At 34.7% G+C, this 22,976-nt stretch overlaps 1 protein-coding gene across 1 annotated transcript; it reads right to left on the reverse strand.

Annotated features, from left to right (window-relative positions):
• Nucleotides 1-2,805: 2,805 nt before the first annotated feature.
• On the reverse strand, nucleotides 2,806-12,874 carry LOC131348982 (mucin-2-like). Its single transcript, XM_058384242.1, has 15 exons — nucleotides 12,799-12,874; nucleotides 11,775-11,834; nucleotides 10,970-11,563; nucleotides 10,688-10,747; nucleotides 8,740-10,596; nucleotides 8,516-8,628; nucleotides 7,745-7,806; nucleotides 7,514-7,632; nucleotides 6,261-7,315; nucleotides 6,004-6,068; nucleotides 5,576-5,751; nucleotides 5,057-5,169; nucleotides 4,525-4,589; nucleotides 4,234-4,406; nucleotides 2,806-3,823 (listed from the first exon to the last, which is right to left on the reverse strand). Exons 2-15 carry the CDS (start codon nucleotides 11,809-11,811, stop codon nucleotides 3,732-3,734), a joined length of 4,581 nt encoding a protein of 1,526 aa, XP_058240225.1. The 5' UTR covers nucleotides 11,812-11,834; nucleotides 12,799-12,874; the 3' UTR covers nucleotides 2,806-3,731.
• Between the last annotated feature and the right edge of the window lie 10,102 nt (nucleotides 12,875-22,976).

The following is a 22,976-nucleotide window of genomic DNA, read 5'->3' on the forward strand; positions in this document are numbered from 1 at the left end:
GATACTCTGGGTTGTACTTGGTGGGAGTCTGATAAAGTATGACTGAGTAAAAACTAACTCTTTCGGCTCCTAAATAGCTTAATGCATTAATATAACTAAGTCTACTGTTTAGTTAATTACCAACAAGTATAATTACACGGAAGTATGTTTATTATATTAAGATGCAAATATAATGGTAGATAGTGGATGCAAGCCAGCTCTGAAGGTTCACTTAAAAGAGTCGGTTTAATGATTCAACTCGTTTGTGAACGACTCATCATTAGCGAGTGTTGCATGTTAACAATGATCCTAAATGAAAATCCTGTTGGAAACCCTCATTTTAATCAAACGATCCATTTTAAATCGACATTTAACTCGATTTTACTGTTTTTAATCTCTTCTTCGTCTTATTTTTTATTTTCCTGCCTCACTTCCTGCATTGCAGATCTATTAAACTCTTCCTCTTGTAACCAGAAAATAAACGACTTTGATGACTTTGCATTACGTTTGTCATAAAGATTTGCTGCAGCTGAATCTCTCATTTATTGTATAATTGAATCTGACTGAATCTTCATATTCGTATTATAACCTGCGAATGAATTAATGGTGAATGCCTATGTGACTCAGAGGAATGACGAAAACAAAATGTTGTTCTCTGGACATGATACGATCTCATAAATGATAAGAATGATGATAAATTTCCTGCTTTAATCTAAATTTCTATTACGCTATGCTCGGAGATAAACCTTCACTAGGCCTCTAAATCTTATTTAAGGTGTATAAGAAGTGTTTCAGGTAAAAGCGAGAGACAATACAGACATTTGCACTAATTCACTAATTTATAACGATTAACGATTTGCTGTCTGACACGTCTGGTATTAAACAGCTTTGAAGACACAAGGAAAAATATTAACATGCAGTTCTTCCGCAAGAGTAGAATAGAAAACATTTTATTGTCATTGCACAAAGAAGTACAATGAAAACTGTGGTTACTCTTCTCAAAACCAGTGCACTGAATAAAATACCATGAAAAGCATGGATAAGAAATAAATAAATTGTTAAACTAATAAACATTTAAAAAGAGCATACAAAAAAACACTTGAACTGTACAGGTGAAAAGTACTCTTTCTGTTTAAAGTGCACAGTGAAATTGCACATTTTATGAGGTAGAGTGTGTAAAATGTGTGTGTGTGTGTGTGTGTGTGAGTGTTCAGTGATTATTGGCAGTCCAAATGGCCCAGGGAAAGAAGCTGTTTGTTAGTCACATTACCAACAGGTATGTGTCCCCCCCACCCTCTCTCTCTCACTCTCTGTGTTTATGTGTAAATGGTGAGATCAGTCATCATTCTTATCTAATCTTGTACATCAGTTGTTGACAGGTCACACAGACACACACACACACACACACAGACACACACACACACACACAGAGACAGAGTTGTGACACAAAGAAGCAGAAACACACTGCATTTCTGTCGTGTTTGACCTGCTGAGTATTCAGATGAAATGCACATCAGATTACCGCCGAACAGACAAGCATCCTTTAAAAAAAATGCTTGAGACAATGGCAGATTGATCTCAGTGATGCACTTTGACATACAGATAGCTCCTTAAATAACAGCGAGAGAGAATTGGTGCAATTAAATATACTGCCATAACTGGATTTATGGCATGCTCAAGGAAGTAAACCACTGATGGGTGGATCCCATTGCCCAACTATTTTTTAAATGCATGTAAACATATCGTTTCATTTATGAGCACCATATAATCAGTGTCTAAGTGAGTGAAGTACTACGAAGAAGCACCAACAGAGACGCGATCCTAAAATGATCTTAAATAAAAGCATTAATAATTAAATCTTATTCATTTAAAATTGGAAGAAAAAAAAATTAAGTAAAAATTAAGCAAAAAGGTGCTATTTCAATGCATTAAAAATCAAAGTTCACGTCCTGTTTTCTAAAACATTTTCCTGTTTTCTAAAACATTTCAAAGCTCATTTTGGTTTTAAGGCAACTATTATCTTTCCTGAACACATTATACAGTCTCTGTAACTTTACTTGTCATATGCACAATTAATTTGCCAATGAATTAACTGGGAAAGAATCAAAAATTCTGAGCAGGACATTCACAAACATTGTGATTTAGACGAATTTAAAAACCATTAGCAAGCTGTCCCAGAGAGCTGACATACATTTGTGGGCACGTACCGTATGATGATTCTGGTTCTGTTTATGAGACTGATTCAAAATATGATACTGATTCTGTTTAGAACACTGAATCTGGTGATGGTTCTGATTTACTGAATCTATTCCGATTCTGATTTTATTCTGTTCTATAATACCGGTTTCATGATTTGGTGGGGGTAAGAAACATGCTAGTACATTTTTTAACCAGTTTAAATCATTCCCTTCGACCATTTTATGTTTTATGTATGCACAAATGTAACGTTTCTTTGTCTGTCATCATGAGGAAGCACTTCTGACATGAACACCAAAGATGGCTGTTAACATGTGCCAGTGAACTGAAAAGTAAACACAGTTAAAATGATTAGACTGCTTAATTACAAATATAACAGTTGGCGGATGTTAAACATGTTCAGTTATGACATACAGGAGCATGAGGAGAGAACTGCATAGAGGAGTAGTGACTATCTGCCAGGGATTAAGTGAGAGAAGATAATTGGTACTTGCTGAAAAGGAAAAAGCACTAATGCTAGTCATTACTGAAATGTTCAGGGTTAACAGTAAAAAAAAAGGACCAGGCATATAGCGTCTCTTGAGTTTATTTGACACTGAGTTGTGCATTTATAAATATATGGTGCTGCATTCTATGTATGCACAATACAGCAGGAATATATATATATATATATATATATTTTTTTTTTTAAATAAATACAGAAAATATAGAAGAACCTAGATACCCACTGCAATAAACACATATATACAGAGTGATAAACACATTACAGAAGAATGGAAGTTTTGTAAACTGTACCAGTTTATGAAATTTCAAGTATTAATAATAATATTTGTTCTCCTTCATTGCTTGCCATATTAAAATGACTGTAGTTTGGGGAAATAATGTCAGGTTATGTACTGATAGACAGATATTAAAACTAATCATTAAAACCTTGTTTTACAAGCAACAGTTCATTTATTATTACTTCATCCTTACTTAATTTTTGACTAAAACATAATTTAAGACAACATTATCTAGATTATATTGTAAGTAATCATTTGCAGAAACTCGTAATACTTCTCTTAGACACATGAAAGTATTTTAAGCCAAAGCCAAAGCCAAAGCATGCATTTAATGCCACATGCATCATCAAAGCTTGTTTAATAGATAATGTTTTTGCATGTGCATTTCTGTGCAAATATACTGTACTTAATAATGGTAACATAATAGATGTATAATACACAACATGTAACCTCAGTGCCTTTGTCATATTAGCTTGTCAAGTTTCCATGTGATAAATAAAATTCCTTCACTAAAGATTTACAAACAAATACAAAGAATCATTTACAACATGCCCATTCAAAATAATTAAAGCTACAAGTGCTGACCAAACCCTATCCTTCATACATTCATACAGTTTGGCTCGTGCAGATTCTTATAATGCTCTCCCTATTGTATTTGTTAAGCATGCACATTATTTAAAATCTTAGCTCTACGTATTAGCCTGATTCATTAACTGAACAGGATCGTCAAACTTGGTGTTGGTTCTCATTCCGAGAGGAGGATCTTGTTTAGCATCAGCTGGACCGTGTGAACTGAAGTGACACAGCCACCATGAAGCACGCCATGAGCACACTGATCTTGCTGCTGACATTGCTCGAAGAAAATACTGTTGGAATAAAACAGAAATGCTTGTTAGAAAGAATGTACCACGGCACTTTTGAGTTCTCATTTCTGATTGATTGGAAGATGTCAATTAAATCTGACAGTAATGTCAGCCATAATATAAATCAAGGTTCTATATTAATACGTTCTGACTAGAAGCTTATTGTTTACGTAACGGCTTACTCACGAACTCAGGATTCACGGTTAAAGCGTATGACGTTATTGATTTATAAACTACAAATTGTAATCTCTGGCTAAATGCCTGTAATGTAATGGATGATCTTTAAGATATGATTAAATCATATATGACGTATTATATATGTCACCGGTTATTATATTATAGCACATCCCTAAATTTTTTTTATTCCAAATAAGGATATTTCTTACCACATACAACATGCATAAACTACTTACTTGTGCCATTCACCGTGATATTCTTGACAAAAATCTCGAAAGGAAGGGTGCCATTTCTGGCTGCTCGAAACATAGTTACAGCAATTTGGCTGATGTTGGGATTTCCAGTGCTGTTAAAAGCCAAATCCATGGTGTTCAGAATTGAATTACCAGGTGCATTAAACGTTCCATTGCTGGTTAGGCAAAGATAAAGCGAGTTAGGAAAAATATCTGTGCATAATGAAGTTTGGTTTTATAATATGAATATGGGCTAGTTTTAATGCAAAATGCTTAAAATAAATGTTTAAATACCTGTATTTTGTCATGGTTAAGAGGCTAAATAAATTTGGAAAGTCTTCAGTGAAAAAAGGGTTAAGCTGCAAAAGAGTAAACAGGTAATTAATTCTACTATTAAAATCATAATATTAAGCATGAATAAAAATATATATTAAGGGAAAACAGCATCACAAATATAAGCATTTGTACAAAGTGCTGAAATGTATATAGTGTATACACAATTAGAAAAATACATTCTGTACATAAATACTGGGGGCAGGTGCTGTGTTATGGAGGTAACAAGCTATTCAACTATATCGTCATCATTAATTAAATATAGTCAAGGCTGCTCACAAACAAAATACAACAGAATTCTACGTTTTATTTTATATGTATATATATATATATTATTCTCCACATTTAGTGGAACTTACTGTGACTATTGGATATAAATACTATATGTGTATTTCTGCATTTCATGCTTGTATTTGTGAAAGGCACTGATTCTGTCTTGCATGTGTATGAAAAGCTTATTGATTAAATCAATGAGTGCTGATTTCATACTTACTCCGTTTTTAATCATGAGTGTTCTGCTTGTAAATGACCCTGAACTAGTAATTGAGAGAGCATCTGTAAAAGTGCCATTTGTTTCGAAAAGCACACCGACCTGGACTGGCTCACCTGTAAAGAGAAATATAGTGTATGAATGCAAATATCTGGAAAGACAAACATGGTGCAAATACAGTGTCTACAAACTATCAATTTTTTATTAGAATTCTCCCTTTGGACATCCGACCATCACTCTCATATGTGCTTGTTGAATATCCCATATCAGATTTTGCCCCCTTTGCTGTTTATAATAACCGCCACTCCTCTGGGAAGACTTTTTGGACTAGCGTGCTTTTAGCTCCAGTGAAAGTGAATCAAACTTCATCCAACACTACAACATACAAAAACGTTTTGACAATTCTGTGTTTCCAACATTCCAAGTGTTTAGGGAAAACACTTATGTGGGTGTTATTGGTAGTTTTCTACATTAAGCAATGAATTATTTATTTTTAAGGAACATTTTCCACGTTATACTCACTGATGACAGTAATTGCAGTGGCATCAAATTGCTGACTCAAAGTAGGGTCACTTTCTATAGCAGCTTTCAGTCCAGTTGCTAGTTGTTGTCCGGATGGGATGGGATCTGTGGAGCTATCGTTGAATACAAGCGACACCTCTGCTTCCGTATTTTGATCAGCACGTATTGGCTGAGCTCTGCAGGACAAAATCTTTGTTAATATTAAATTCTTTTTAGGAGTAGTTATTTTTAATAGGCTAATTTGTCTTGATACATTTTAACTCTGAATTTGGGTTAGGGTTAGAATTCCATAAACAATTTCTTGTATGTGAAAAAACTATAAACAATTGAATGCCAGTATACAAACATCATTTATTAACTACAATGTATAAAATGTGAAATATGCATTTATAAAAGTGTATAAATTGTAAATTTATAATGGGTCTTACTTGAAGGCTTTGACGATGGTGCGGAGGAAGAGAGGGCCAAAGAGTTTTTTATAGACTTGATCCAACTGCAAAAAGAAAAGATTTTTATTATTATCTTACCGTTTTATTACTGTTTTCTGTGTAGTCAGTATACAAATATTTTGTAAAATTTTCTTACAAAACGTACATTTTAGATCCTAGATCTGACAACAATTATGAAATGTATAGTTTTCGGTATTGAATAATTTAAATATTTTAGTGAATGGTCTTACACTTACCTTTTCAGTCACAAGTGAAGCCAATTCTTTGAATTCCTTACTCTGAGGATCACTATATGCGGCAATAAAAGCAACCTTGAGACCAACACCCAGGTCGATAGTTGGCTGTGGACGAATTGTTACAGCTTCTGTTGTTGTTGTCGTCGTCATTGTTGTTGTCGTCGTTGTCGTTGCTGCTGTTGTTGTTGTTGCTGCTGTCGTTGTTGTTGTTGTCGTTGTTGGTGCTGTTGTTTTTGGTGCTGTTGTTGTTGTCGTTGTTGGTGCTGTTGTTGTTGTTGGTGGTGCTGCTGTTGTTGTTGTTGTCATTGTTGGTGCTGTTGTTTTTGGTGCTGTTGTAGTTGTTGTCGTTGTTGGTGCTGTTGTTGTTGTTGGTGCTGCTGTCGTCGTTGTCACTGTTGGTGCTGTTGTCGTTGCTGATGCTGTTGTGTTTGGTGCTGTTGTGTTTGGTGCTGTTGTTGTTGTCGTTGTTGCTGTTGCTGTTGCTGTTGTCATTGCTGCTGTCGTTGTTGTTGTTTTTGTTGGTGCCGTTGTTGTTGGTGCTGTTGTTGTTGTCGTTGTTGGTGCTGTTGTGTTTGGTGCTGTTGTTGTCGTTGTTGGTGCTGTTGTGTTTGGTGCTGTTGTTGTTGTCGTTGTTGGTGCTGTTGTGTTTGGTGCTGTTGTCGTTGTTGGTGCTGTTGTGTTTGGTGCTGTTGTTGTCGTTGTTGGTGCTGTTGTGTTTGGTGCTGTTGTTGTTGTCGTTGTTGGTGCTGTTGTGTTTGGTGCTGTTGTGTTTGGTGCTGTTGTCGTTGTTGGTGCTGTTGTGTTTGGTGCTGTTGTTGTTGTTGGTGCTGTTGTGTTTGGTGCTGTTGTTGTTGGTGCTGTTGTTGTTGTCATTGTTGGTGCTGTTGTGTTTGGTGCTGTTGTTGTCATTGTTGGTGTTGTTGTGTTTGGTGCTGTTGTTGTTGGTGCTGTTGTTGTTGTTGGGGAGGTGGTGGTGGTGGTATTGACTGCAGTAGTAATAGAAGTTGTTGTTGAAATTGGTGTTGTAGCAGTAGTAGTCAGAGTAGTATTAGTTGCTGAAAATAAAATAAAGGGAAAATATGTATAAAATCAGATACATAGTCACATATTCACTTTGGAAAACCTACCAGACCTCTCACCTCCTGAAAAACAGCAGTTTATTTTTAAAATATTTATAATGAAGTGTAAATGCTACTTTTCCCATTTGACACTTTGACACAAAAACAAATGTTTTCGAACTAATTCATACGTACCAAAAACATTTGTTATGTTTAAATTCGTAACTGCATTCAGTAGACTGGTAATGATAATATCAACACTGGGAGCAGTATTGTTGAACTCTATGTTCATATCTGTGATGACTGATCCAGACCTATGAAAACAAACAAATGTAAGCAATTTATCAGCTAAATATAGCTTGTGGAAAAGTGATATATATATATATATATATATAAAAATAGATCATAAGCGAGATCAATACATACCTGAACCCAACCACAGTTATCTTTATGAAGCTGGTAAAGTTCCCCTTTAAGACTGGTTCAAGCTGTAAAAAAAATGAGTGCCAAAGCAATTATTAGAAAGATACATAACAACAAGTTTTTAGAGGGTCTAGATCAGGGGTGTCGAGTCTTTTCTGCTAAGGGCCAGTGTGGGTGCAGGTTTTTGTTTCTATCAAGGAGGAGCTGCATCTGATTCCACCTGTTTAATCAGTTGATCTTTCAATAGACTCATGTGCGGCTGCTGCTTGGTTGGAATGAATACCCGCACCCACACTGGTCCTTTTTGGATAAGATTGGACACCCCTGCTCTAGATTTATTAGGCAATCACAGCCAACATCAATTCTCCAAATTACTGCCACAAGGACTTTAGAACCTATCCGAAAGGCAATTCAAATATATGTTTTTATAAAAAAGATTCCATTTTATTAATGCTGATGAAATAACCACAGCACTGACTTTGCTGAGTTGACATGCTGAGATTATGGTCCACTGAGCTAATAGACCTCATTTACATTTACAGCAAAACCCACACCCTTACACAGTACTAGTTATGTAAAAATCACGAAATCTAAGATGCACATTCAAAACTCATGAAGAGCTTACATTGTTGTAGACATTCTATAGTCCTTGTACACCCAGAAATATCATTGAAAACTTAATATCCTAAACTTTCTTTTTAAAAATAACCCATTATTTTTCAATTATTCTACATATAGTGACAATAGTATAGACATTACATCAATCAAACATACCTCAGTAATGGTAAGGTTTACTCTGGAAATGAAGGCAGTTGAAGACGAGTCTAATAGGTCATTAGTAAACACTGCATTAGAGACAATGCTAATGTTTCGTGTCACAACTGTTGCTGGGGAAAAATGATACGGAAAATATTTAAGTGAACATAAATGTTATAAAAATATGAAATTCTTAAACTATAAATAATGTAATACTTAATTAGAAAATTCTATGGTAATACCTGTAGTTATTGTGGAAGGAGTACTTGGAGCTGTGGTTACTGGTGTTTGCTGTGTGTTGCCTGAAGTTGGTGTTTGCGTTGTGATTTTAGGAATTGTTCCTGAAGTAGAACTCAATGGTGATTCTGATGAACCACCTGCAGTGGTGGTTCTGATGTTAGCTGTAGCTAATACTGAAGGAGAAGTTGATGGTGGCTGTGATGTAACACCTGTTGTTTTTACCAGTGTGAACATGGAAGTTGATCCAGAAGGAGAAGTTGATGGTGGCTGTGATGTAGCACCAGTTGTTTTTTCCAGTGTGAAAGCTGAAGTTGATCCTGAAGGAGAAGTTGATGGTGGCTGTGATGTAACACCAGTTGTTTTTTCCAGTGTGAAAGCTGAAGTTGATGCTGAAGGAGAAGCTGATGATGGCTGTGATGTAGCACCAGTTGTTTTTACCAGTGTGAAAGCTGAAGTTGATCCTGAAGGAGAAGTTGATGGTGGCTGTGATGTAACACCAGTTGTTTTTTCCAGTGTGAAAGCTGAAGTTGATGCTGAAGGAGAAGCTGATGATGGCTGTGATGTAGCACCAGTTGTTTTTACCAGTGTGAAAGCTGAAGTTGATCCTGAAGGAGAAGTTGATGGTAGCTGTGATGTAACACCAGTTGTTTTTTCCAGTGTGAAAGCTGAAATTGATCCTGAAGGAGAAGCTGATGGTGGCTGTGATCTAACACCTGTTGTTTTTTCCAGTGTGAAAGCTGAAGTTGATGCTGAAGGAGAAGCTGATGGTGGCTGTGATGTAGCACCGGTTGTTTTTTCCAGTGTGACAGCTGAAGTTGATCCTGAAGGAGCAGCTGATGATGGCTGTGATGTAGCACCAGTTGTTTTTTCCAGTGTGAAAGCTGAAGGTGATGCTGAAGGAGAAGCTGATGGTGGCTGTGATGTAGCACCAGTTGTTTTTTCCAGTGTGAAAGCTGAAGTTGATGCTGAAGGAGAAGTTGATGGTGGCTGTGATGTAGCACCAGTTGTTTTTTCCAGTGTGACAGCTGATGCTGATCCTGAAGGAGAAGCTGATGGTGGCTGTGATGTAGCACCAGTTGTTTTTTCCAGTGTGACAGCTGAAGTTGATCCTGAAGGAGAAGCTGATGGTGGCTGTGATGTAGCACCAGTTGTTTTTTCGAGTGTGAAAGCTGAAGTTGATGCTGAAGGAGAAGTTGATGGTGGCTGTGATGTAACACCTGTTGTTTTTTTCAGTGTGACAGCTGAAGTTGATCCTGAAGGAGAAGCGGATGGTGGCTGTGATGTAGCACCAGTTGTTTTTTCCAGTGTGAAAGCTGAAGTTGATCCTGAAGGAGAAGTTGATGGTGGCTGTGATGTAGCACCAGTTGTTTTTTCCAGTGTGACAGCTGAAGTTGATCCTGAAGGAGAAGATGATGGTGGCTGTGATGGAATGCCAGTTGTTTTTTCCAGTGTGACAGCTGAAGTTGATCCTGAAGGAGAAGATGATGGTGGCTGTGATGGAATGCCAGTTGTTTTTTCCAGTGTGAAAGCTGATGCTGATCCTGAAGGAGAAGCTAATGGTGGCTGTGATGTAGCACCTGTTGTTTTTTCCAGTGTGAAAGCCGATGCTGATCCTGAAGGAGAATCTGACGGTGGCTGTGATGTAACACCAGTTGTTTTTTCTAGTGTGAAAGCTGATGTTGGTCCTGAAGGAGAAGCTGATGGTGGCTGTGATGTAACTTGTGTTAATGTGCCCAGGATAGATGATGTTCCGAAGGCAGCAGTTGTGGTAGTGCCAGTGTTAGCTGAAACACTAGTGATGTCTGTTGTAGCTACAATTGTTGAAGTCATTGCAGGTGATGCAGTAGGAACTACAGTTACTGTAATCAAGAGAGAAGGACACAAGTTTCATGAAAAAGCTATGTAGTTATAAAATGGTTTATATATTGGTTTATATACCTGAATAATTACCTGAACCTGCTGATGGTCTTTCGGATGTGGGTGTTGCAGATTCAGCACCAGTTGCTGCAACTAAAATAATAGAAAGACTTTTTGTTCATAAGTCATATATATATATATATATATATATATATATATATATATATATATATATATATATATATAACAAATCAATATATGGCAGTATGGTCACAAGATCATAGGACTACTATAAAAGGTAGCCAGGTATCCTGGCAATCCATGAGTCCTAGCAAGTCATATATTCCAAAATGAGTTTCAGTGTTGTTTTAATACCTGTAGTTGATCCAGTTGTAGTTGAGCTTTCTGATGTGCGTGTTGTAATCAATGATGGTCCGAAAACACCTACTGAAGTACCTGAAGTTGATCCAGGAAGTGTCTGACTAACATTAGTTGAAATTCCCAGTGTGATTCTTGCAGTTGCTCCAGCAGAACTTGGTGATGCTGTAGATGGGACAACCGAGGATTCTGATGTTCCTGTAACACTTGCTGAATTTTCCAGTGTCGTTCCTGCAGTTGTTTCAGTAGAAAAACTTGGTGATGCTGAGAATTTAACAACTCTGGTTTCTGATGTTTCAGCAACACTTGTTGAAATCCCCATTGTCATTCCTCTAGTTGTTCCAGCAGAAGAACTTGGTAATGCTGTAGATGTGACAGCTATGGTCTCTGATGTTCTAATAACACTTGTTGAAATTCCCGGTGTTGATGCATCAGAAGAACTTGGTGATGCTGTAGATGTGACAGCTCTGGTTTCTGATATTCCAGCAACACTTGTTGAAATTCCCGGTGTTGAAGCATCGGAAGAACTTATTGATGTTGCAGATGTGTCACTTGATGTGGTTTGTCCAGTTACAGCTTTCAATATGATGCCTATAGTACATTTTTATTATTATTACAAGTTATATTATTATTATTATTATTATTATTATTATTATTATTATTATTACTAATTCTATTATTATTATTATTATTAATTCTATTATTATTATTATTATTATTATTATTATTATTATTATTATTATTATTATTATGCAATAGGAATAATATAGGTGAGAATCATTAGCCTGGATGAAGAACTTACACAGTATGAACACGATTCTCAATTCTTTTCTCTTCATCCTGAATGCTTTCCAATAATAACCTGAAATGATATTACACAAATTATTATACAATTTTTAGAAATCAAAACATTTTAAAAAATATGTTGGATCACAATATGCTCCGTTGTGTTATATTATCTTATGCTCTTAATCTGCATTCAAGATTTTTTATACATTGCTAAACAATCTCACTATTATTCGATACCAGATTTTTTTTCACAGCATTTCCTAAACACTCTCACACGATGAATATAAGGTAAATCCTCAGAATATCTCTATGTACAATATTATTTACTCATTTAAATAACTGCTTATAATAATAGTATAATTCATTTGAGATTCGTAAAGGGGATAGTCATTTAAAATAGCCATATCTTTTCACATTACGTTCACAACATTGGCTGTTTTCCAAGTGTTTCTTGAAAGTCTTCCTCTGCTCCTTCACTAAAAACCTTCACTTACTTCTTTCAGGTCACTAAAAAATGATTATGCCAACTCTCAGTGGATTACTAGATATTTTTCAACATATAAACTAGTTTGGAAGGATTTTTCCCCTTTTGTTATATCTATGATCTTACCTAACAAACACACACACACACACACACACACACACGTGTATATAGAGATATGCATTCTCTGACAACTAACTGTTTTTTTTTTGTATCTGGTGAACAGTACACATAGGAATGCACATTATAATCATCAGAATGATTAAACTTACAACATTTCAGTATAATTCTCCATTTAGGTATGTCTTTGCTTATTTAAAAAATCTGCATCACAATTATCAGAATCTTTATATCTAGAATTGTATTTGATTGATAGAACTAGAGCATAAAAGAAAATAACATTTAAATACATGAGAAAATATTTCCTTAAAGTCAGTCTGATATAATTTATATCTGATAATCTGATTATATATTAAATCATTATCATTATTTCATAATTATGAATACTTCATTTTTTTCCCCCATCTATAATGAATATACAAGATTTTAAACTCACCCAGATGCTTTGTAATCTCTTTAAGAGTCAAGTTAGAGTGTTATAAAAAGTCTTCAGTTTTAGGTCAGTTTCATAGTTCCAATATTCAGGTTTCTAAGGCAAAGCTTGTCTTTTATAGGCTGAGTAACACATTTTTTTTCTCTGTGATGCTGATTGGGGGATGATACATGCCATCAGCCTTCACATCATCACACATGACACCTTCGTGCTTGTCTTTGTCTTGGTTGAAAATTATGTTACAGACTGCATTCCACTGTTGACTTATTCAAGTTCAGGAAGCAAAAGCTTCAGATCTTAACCATATTTCATAAGCCTTATTATCAAACTTAAATAGAACTGCCTTTCAATTACAAATTCTTGTAACAAGGCTGAATGAAAAGAGAAATTTGGCTATCAAAATTTCACCTATTCCAGAGATGACCAAAGTACACAAGCCTGAAGTATATCATTTTGAAGTTGAAATATTGTTCTAAAGTACAAATGTTGTGTTGGTTGGCCTTTCCTTTAAAAATGAAAATCTAAAATATATGCAAAAGGGACTATATAACAAAACTTATTACAAATCTCTCAAATATCTCCATTGCTTATTTTTCTTTTTTTCAGTGCTAAAATGAATACATCTTACAGTAAATGGCTTGAATAATGTATTAGCTTTCATTGTATAGATAGTAACAAGAAGAATAAATGAAAGGTTGCCATGAGCCCCGAATGTACTGCTGATATGCTATGTGTTTTAATAATACTAGGAGGGTGGCATAAAGCAGGACAGCATGGCGATTACAAACATCAGCAAATTTTTCCAGGTGCTGATATTTAAGGCTATTTAAATCACCTGAAATGTATTTCTGTAAATGTTATATAGCCGTGTTCTAATAAAAAAAATTTTATTATAAAGGAAAAAGTTTCCATATTGTACATCTCAACCAGAAAACAGTGTGTAGCTTTCTTTTACTAACAGAATTCACTTTTCAGGGAGTTCAAATGTACTGAAATGAACATTTTATTCATTTTTGGATTAATGTGTATGTACTTTCTAGATTTTATGTGTACATAGTATATGAATGACAATAAATTGAATTCATTTTCTATCTTAGTATGTGCACTTGTTTATTAAATGCATGTCTTCTGTGATTTTTTCGTTTCCACATGCTGAACATTTTTTCTTCTGTTCACATTCTGATGTCTAAAGACGTAAGACAAAGCAGGGGTTTGTTATCTATCACTGACGCATTAATTTCCTGTTAAAGATTTCTTCATTTTTGTTGTACTGAGTGTCAGGTTCCATGACTAATAATAGAACTTACATATGTACCGTAAATAACAAAATTTAGTCAAATTTAGCGAAGGAAGATCAAGTTCATGAAGCACTAAGGAAGTCTGCTTAGTTAGCAGTGGGCGCTAGTGTCATAGATTGATTATGTGGTAATTAAATTAGGATGCTTGACATTTTTTCTTTTTTAAAACTTTTCTCATTTAATATTAAAAGATGCTGATGATAAACTGAAAACAGCTTGAATGAAATGGGTGTGATGTTTTTACAGAGTAGTGCGTGTTGTGCTTATCTGATCATACTCATCGCTCCTCTTTAGGGGTTGGTGGATCTGACATATGCTTTCATTGTATTTTAAGCAGCGGTTTTCATTCGTACATGTAGTAGCTGACGCGTGTTGTGACAAACTTGGCTTTTGGTGAATATTTTGGATTCAAGTTTCTATGATGTCAAAACATTGGATAATATGTATGAAAAATAATTCAGTTCAGTCAACCTTTACATTTGTAGACAGTGGCAGCTTGCTGTTTCTTGTTTAGTGAAATTGAATTGCATTGTTCGGTTGGACCTGTTCTATGTGTCTGCTGTTATTGCAAAGAAAATAAATTATGTTTCACTTGGTGTTTGGCCAAGTGGTTCATCAATCCTCTGATGCTTACAGTCATTTTTGCATTTTAGGTCAAAAGTGCTGCAACTCATAGCAGAAAAAAAACCCTGTGACATTTACTGCCACGTTTAGAAAATCGATCAGATGTTGCTGTATGAATTTGAAAAATATAAAAAAAGGGTTTTGTCCAACATTTCTATTTTGTCAACTTCAAGAAAGCATAACTATATTTAAACACAACACGAAAATGCTTTACTCATCAGCAGAGATCATGTTATTGAAGTAGCCAGTTGAACAGAGAAGTTCAAACAGTACTGCCTGATGATAATAAAGATAATAAAACCTCACAAACTAGATTCTTCATATATCCAATGTCACACTTCAGTCAAGTTGTTGGAAAGGTGTGTACTGTAGCAAAACAGATATAATCCTCAATTCAGTTTGTAACACAAGTCTTTAAATCCAGTCTTCACCCTTTTCACTTTTACGGGAATCAGACTTTAAAATACAGTCTCTTCCTGGTTGAGACACATTTAAAACAGAATATATTTCATATATTATTTCTTCTACTGATACCTTTGAATGCTACTGATGCCAAAGTATTTTTTGGGTGGGGAAAAAACAAGCAGCAAACACAACAAAGATATTTGGGTTAGATATCGAAGAGAGTTTTGCATTGGTTTTATTTCCTGGTATTTACATCTAGACATGTTAAACAACATAGAACCTTTTGTATCAGACCACCCAAATTTAAGGCAAGCAGAAGTATAGGTATGGATAGGTTTTGAAGTAAATGACAGTAAATAGTAATAAATATTTGGTTGCATTTCATTTTCTTGCTATAACTGCATCAAGACTCATGGACATCACTAAATTGTTGGTTTCTTCTTTTCTAGGCTTCCTTCAGTTGTTGTTTGTTTTGTGCGGTTTCTCCCTTCAGTCTCCTCTTCAGGATGTGAAGGGCTGTTCAGTTGGGTTTAGGTCTGGTCATTGACATGGCCAAAGTCTAAAACCTTCCACTTTTCCCCCTGATGAAGTCCTTTGTTAAATTGGCAGTGTGTTTTGGGTCACTGTCCGGCTGCATGATTAAGTTCCTCCCGATTAGATTGTACGCATTTCTCTTTAAATTGGCAGATAGAATGTTCCTGTAAACTTCTGATTACATTCTTTTGCTACCGTCATTTGTTTTATCATCAATAAATATTAGTGAACCTCTTCCAGAAGCAGCCATGCAAGCCCAAGCTGTGATACTACCAGCACCATGTTTCACAGATGAGCATGTACCTTTTGGTTTTTAAGTCAATTCTTTCTTCTTCCATCACTTAGCTAGAGGTTAATGTTGGTTCGAGAATGTTCACTGCTTATTTCTGTATTTTTATGTGAATTCCAGTCTGATACTTATTGCTGATTATTGGTTTACATCTTGTGGAATGGAATCAAAGTCTTCTTCAAAATGTGGAGTGAGTTACCTTCACCCTTGCCCTCTGGAGGATGTTGGAGATGTTATTGACTTTTGTTTCTGGGTACTTCCCTCATAGTTCTATCCGTTTTTCTGTCATCAGCTTCAGCTGCTTCCTTGACTGACCTGTTGAGTGCTTCTGTACCCCAGTGGTTTAACTCTTTTTCAAGTCATTCCACGTTGTTGTATTTTTTTATGCACCATGATTGAGCAATGCCTCAAAATGGCTTGTCTTTCTTCCATAGACAGCTCTCTGATCTTTATGTTGGCTTATCATTTTTAAAAACATGCAGTTTTTAATAATGCAGTCATCACAGGTGAAACAAGAGCTATTTATTTTTTAAGCAATCAATTTAACAGGACACATCGGGGTAACAATGACCACCTGTCAGTCACATGTTCAGATGAAAATGGGGTGGTCTGATATGAAATGTCCTATGTTTGATGTTGTTTAACATCTCTATATATAAATACAAGGAAATTAAAGGTAAACAGACTCTTTTTGTATATCCATCTTTTGATCTTAAACTCAAACGGCTTCAGTCTATAGCAAAAAGAGATGAATTTGCCTTTCCAGTAGTTTGGGGACTGTAGTAATAAAAGAAATCACATGCTGTAATGTGAAAAGTTAATATTAGCCTGGGTTTCTAAAATCAATAGAAGTCTGGATGGAAATATTTATGACTTACAAAACACACTTTGGTTGTTCCTGGTTCCTTGTTTGGTTGTGACTGGTATGCTACTCCCCCTAAATATTTACACAGGTTTCACTCAACAACTAACATGTTGCTAACAGACCTGATTCTTTCAGCACAAATTCTGGCACAGTAATTGAACTCTTTGTCAACATGAAAAAAATACATCATGTACGTCACAAATTCTTAAAACCAGTATGTCATCAATGACACACCAATAAAAAAAAACCCCAAGGTGAATCATCATGCAACCAATAAAGTTGTAATTAATAGAAACAAAAAGAACAAGAACAGTAAGTACAGCTTTAAATACAGCACTCTAAGAGTCTATAAAGTTTGCACATCTTGAGATGTCAATTTTTTCACACTCTTCCCACTCACAGGTTTTCAATAAAGTTTGAAATAAAAAATCTCGGAAGCCATTCCTTCATGGCTGTACCATCATGCAGGAAGTTGAATTTTTGTCAATCTTCAGCAAGCTACAGTCATTGCAAAAATGTGTACAGTGCGCTAGAGAAGTCAGAACCCAATCTGATATTTGATTTTGATGCATAAACTTAAGTCTAAAGTCAAGAACTTTCCTAATATTCATGAAAACCCGTAATAATTCTGACTAGAATCAAACAATCACACACAATCATTCACTTTCTTTCACTCATTTTTCAGTTGTTAATTATAGCAGTACTACTATAAAGACATTATTGTATTTTTTGGTCATTGGATTACTTCTTCACACCCTTGTCTGGTGCCTAGTATGAGGCAGAACCTGCTAAGTGAGAAATGCTTTTTTTCTCATGTTTCTCTATTTAATTCACAATACTGCTTTTATTTTCCACGGGCTGTGAGAAAATTTACACACACTTTGGAGTTACGTTTTATAGAGCAATATATTCATTTATACATATATAATAAAGATCTATCTCACTCTAATGTCTCATTGAGAAGTTGCTGAAGATGTTCTGGACTGCATCCCCCCTCAAGAACAGAATTTTCTTCTTTCATCGCCTGAAAAAGGTGTTATTTGAGCAAGAAAAATATGCTTCCTTTTTTCCCCAAAGCACTACTGATCCAATTAGGAGTTGTTGAAGACTGCTAGTATGCTTCTTCACAGTGATTCAGTACCTAAATTCATAGATTTTCTACAGTCATTACTTCTGATGCTTGCATTTCATCTATATTTGTGCTACTTGCGAACTGACAAGCCAGAGGTGACAATGGCCAGGGAAAACGTTCAAATGGCATGAGGAAGAAACTTATCCTTGTGAGAAAACATTTATATTAATCAAGCAATGAAAGATAGATGCAAACCTTCTTATTTCTAGTGAACATTGGATAATCTTCAGGAAAACTAACTTAAAGTAAAACTTAAACTAACTTAAAGTTTTTGCAGCTTTTGAAATAGAACACCATATACATAAGCACCATGTTACTGTGCTGACTGATTTAAGTGAATGTTGCACTGAAGACTCTTTCTATTAAATTAAAATCTCCTTACAGTCAACTTAACCAGGTCAACAATTAAACATCATTCTTTGTTAAATAACCATATCTCTTAGTCTTAGATTATATCAATCATCATCCATACAACCCCTTATGATTGAGCTGTTACAATAGAAAAGTTAATAGAAGCTTGGTTTGCACGACTATGGGGGCCACGCAAATTTATCAACACCTGATAAGAGCCAAATTCAACAATTCAACAGCTCAGAGAGCCACTCTTGGGTCTTTACTTAGAGCAGTTTTTCAGCCTTTTCGATTTGCTTCCTTCAGTTTTACTGACTCATTAGAAAACTCAACAGCATTTCATATATTTGAATGATTTTTTTTGTCATATGACATACACCACCTGTCTCAGCTGCAAACTTAAATAAATAAATGAGTTATTAGAAAAAAAAAACACCCGTGTACATCAGCTTACATGCACTGCTTTTGGAAAAAACATAAACTGGGAGATCTACCCTCATAGTAGTAAGGTCCTGATTTTAGTTCAACCCTCATTGCTTTGATTCATTTATTGACTTTTAAAGCATAGACAATTAAGATGTTTAAAAACAATTTGGGTCAAAAGCCTTTTTAAGAAACAGCAAATGCTGTGTGCATGCCTGCAAATGTGTCTCTGAATGGTTGAAGTAATTTAACTGGTCAATAAATTATTCTAAAAATTCCCCTAACATGCCCTTAAGTGATATTCAGCATTCTCCTTAGGATAGGTCATTGTTATTTGTGTTAAGTGTGTTAGATGTTACCTACAAGTAGTGGTCCTGAAGATTCATCCTAATTTTTTGAAAACATGGATTTGTTAAAATTCATTCATTCAGTCATAGTCATAGTAAGAACTTTATCCTGGTCTGGTGGGAACTAGCCAGAAGACTGGCCCTACCTATTACAGGACACTATGCACATCCTTATCTACATTTAGGGGAAATCTAAGTCTGATTCATGCACTACTAGGTTTAAGGAAATGCAAGGAAACCAGAGAACTCTGAGGAAACCAAACAGCAACCCGAGCTGTGAAATGGTGAGTCCCAAAAAATAGTTTCAGAAAAGGAAAGAGTTTACTGACATGCTTTGTCATTGTCAATGTTACTGTGGTTTCATTTTGCGGAGATGATTTGTTAAGGTATCTATAAGAGTGCATGAGAGCAGGAACACTGCGCATATGCCTAAAGCCAACTGCTATTACAATGACACTGTAGTGAAAATGAATGCATTTGATTTTAGGTGGCGCATAATAACAAAGCAGTGTCAACAAGCAGCCAAAAAAATCACCACAAAGAGCACAGCGCTATCTAAACTAAACACTGTTATTGTTTGGAACAAAATGTATGTAAGTATGTAAGTCTCAGTGTATAAGTTATCAATAAAATGTAATTACAAATCCCAGAACTGCTATAGAATCAAGGTTGGGGTCTTGAGCTAGAAGCTTCACTGCTTAAATGTGTGACAAGATGGGATAAAAGATTATAGGGAAATTCTAGACCAGTTGTTTCGTCAACCTACTAATGTAATGTAGGCTAATGTTAATCAATGTAATTAAATATTAATACAATTTACATCGTCATAAACTTATTAGAATGGAACATGTTTGCATCCCTTTAGACTCAGATTTGGATGAATTATTGAATATTTTAAATACAAATGTTTAAAAGAATCATTTATATATATATATATTTTTTATTTTTTCCACAAATTATAGATCGAAACACTTCTCAGACAGCTGAATGGGATTTGCACATGTTTAACAGCTTGGTGTAATCAGCTTGGTCTAATTTTGTCAGCAAATACACAAAAATAATGGAATTCAAAAGCAGCCCTATGAATGCCATAGCATTGTTATTCCAATAACAATTAAGTGAAAATGAATGTGTTTGATTTTAGGTGGAGCAGAATAACAAAGAGCAAACAATGCATGACAAAGAATAGAGCGCTGTATAAACTAAACACCAGACCTATGATGACTTGACTGACTGTTATTGTTAACAGAAGAAAAAAGTAATCTCTGTCTGTGCCAGAAAAAGTCATTCAATAAGTGATCAATAAATTGTATATTCAGTTGTAAATAATCTATATTTGGAACCAAAAGTATATTCATTCATATGCCTAATTAGATAGATCTTATGCAGGGATTTCCCATTATGTTGATTATGCTGAGATTTTATACTGAACATTTTTATTTTAGCCCATTGTTTGTTTTGTTTAAATAATTTTACAATTATTTCACAGTAAAATATTTTTTATAATTCTTACATAAACTGATTTTTGGTTTGATATAAATGTAGCCTAATTTGCTTGAACATTTTTTCAACATAAAAAATACTTGTCAGACTATCAGCAATCAATGGCCAGAGGTTAACGGTAATATCAGTAATTTTAAATAATGACCCTATTCACCTGTAGGGGCTGGTGTTAAATATTCAAACAATTCCCAGAGTTATAAGCTATAAAATATTACAGCACTGACAGTAAACATCATTTCAGGCATTTAATATGCATGAAACATTTCTGAGTTGGTTTATTTAACATATCATTTGTGTTTATATATGAAATGCAAATATAATGACAATGTGTCTAGTCTTAGTTTATACTGCTCTTTGTTGGGTATTGTTTAGTTTAAACCTTTGTTTATTATTCTGTGCCACCCACAAGTGAAGCAATTCATCTGATTGTTATTGCCATTGTGTATACAGTTCACAAACCAGGATTGCCTCTGAGAAATGAGCATGATGCGCTAGTAAATGTGCACATACTGTATCTGACTGCAATTACACAAAAATAATCAGTTGCAGATATTTTATTTAGCGTTAAGAATCAAGAGAGCTTTAAGAGAGTTGGGTAACTTTGCTGAAGTAAAGAGTGAACACTGAATTGTGCACATGAGCCTAGAGATATTGATACTGTCTGTAGCCATTACTCTAAACTTTGGGCTACAAATACACTTGAGACAAGTATGTAATGCCATCTGAGGCCAATATTAAATACATAAATAAGATATTAAATTTTTATTAAAATTTTTAAATTAAAAACAGTTTCATTGATTTAAATGATGTTTGTATATGAATCTATATTTTTCTGTAAAGCTGCTTTTTTTTAAATGTCCTTTGTCAAAAGTGCTATGTAAACAAAATTTAATGAAATTAAAATAGAAATCCACAGAATTTTGAATGAGAATTTCCTTCTTTTATTTATTTATTTATTTATTTATTTATTTCACACAGAAGACGTTTATTACTAAAAGAAAATTTAGAGAATTTGTGAAAGAAAATACATCGGCCTGAACTGGTGTTATACAAGAAGACAAATCAATGACAGTAAAATTAAATCCCATGCATGCATTACAACGTCAAGTCAAAGTCACTACACATAACAAGACAAAGGTGACGCAGACAGACATAGAGCTTAACATAGAGATAAAGCTAAACTATACTTAAGGTACAATCTTTAGTAAAACTAGACATACAACAGAAGTGCACAGGATGACAAGACAAGACAGTGCAGACAAACAACATGTAGGCCGACTCTGTGCAAAAGAATAGTATTGACAGTGAGTGCAAATATTAAATTACACTCCATCAACCATTGGAAGTCAACAACCATCTCTTTCGTTTTCTCCACGTTCAGGGACAGGCTGTTGAGGTTGTCATGACCTCTCTATAGTATTTCATGGTTACATTACATTGTGCACACAATTACTTGTTAATGATTGCATGATGCACATGATAAAATATCAAATGCTCAGAAAATCAACTTAACCATGTGCATAACCAATCTCTGTATACAAGCAAGTTTCCCTGTGTAAATACAGACATATTCTTTGAACTTATGCACTTGAATGCTTAATTATCTCTATTTTTTCTTTAATTGCTATACATTTAAATAAACATTTGTCCAAGTAAGAACATTAGCTACTTTTACAATTATTAACCATTAAGGGTTATATAATTGTACCTGAATGTCACACATGCAGGGTGTGTGTCGTTAATTACTACCTTAAAAAGATTATACCCATTTTTATCATATTTCATCTAAGTAGTCACCATCAATTAAAAAATATTGAACCGTGTAACTTTGGGGGGTGTGCAGTGCAATAAAGTGCTGTTAAATTGTGGACAGAGTTTATATTCAGTACGTCTTTAACTCTACATGCAACTTCTATTAAAGGTTGTCTTATTGCCTGTGTCATTAGTACAACAGCATATACCGTACACACGATTTCATGACTATGTCGTGATTATATACTGTATATTGCAACAAACATTAGATAGCAAAGAAAAAAATTGTTTTCCCAATTCCCAACATTTACAGGAAACTGCTTAAATATATAAAGGTGGTAGTAACTTTATATCCTCCAACTCAGACACTCCCTTCTCAACAAAAATCTCTGAGGTATGTACTTGAGTGAACTATGATGAGAGCCAGAAAATGTACTTAAATCTATCTGGGATAAAATGCTGCTTCAGTTCAAACATAAATTGCTAAAACAAAACAACACACTAACAGTCATATTTCAAAGACCCTAGACTGTATGTAATATTCTGTAGGGTGCATATCAAAGCTGTGTAATTTGTATAAATGTTATATCTCCAGAATTGATAAAAACAAAATGATATTGATAAATTGATAAAAAAAAAAAAGTTTTCTGGGTTGCTT

The sequence above is a fragment of the Hemibagrus wyckioides genome, linkage group LG29 (genome assembly GCF_019097595.1).
Source record: "Hemibagrus wyckioides isolate EC202008001 linkage group LG29, SWU_Hwy_1.0, whole genome shotgun sequence".
Lineage (NCBI taxonomy): Eukaryota > Metazoa > Chordata > Actinopteri > Siluriformes > Bagridae > Hemibagrus > Hemibagrus wyckioides.

Excerpts from the sequence above, each read along its gene's own strand:
- LOC131348982 (XM_058384242.1), bottom strand. The coding sequence starts at position 11,811 with ATGAAGAGAAAAGAATTGAGAATCGTGTTCATACTGT. Across the intron at positions 7,633-7,744 it reads ATAACTGTGGTTGGGTTCAG|GTCTGGATCAGTCATCACAG; the intron begins GTATGTATTGAT and ends TTGTTTTCATAG. Across the intron at positions 5,752-6,003 it reads ACCATCGTCAAAGCCTTCAA|AGCTCAGCCAATACGTGCTG; the intron begins GTAAGACCCATT and ends TTTGTCCTGCAG.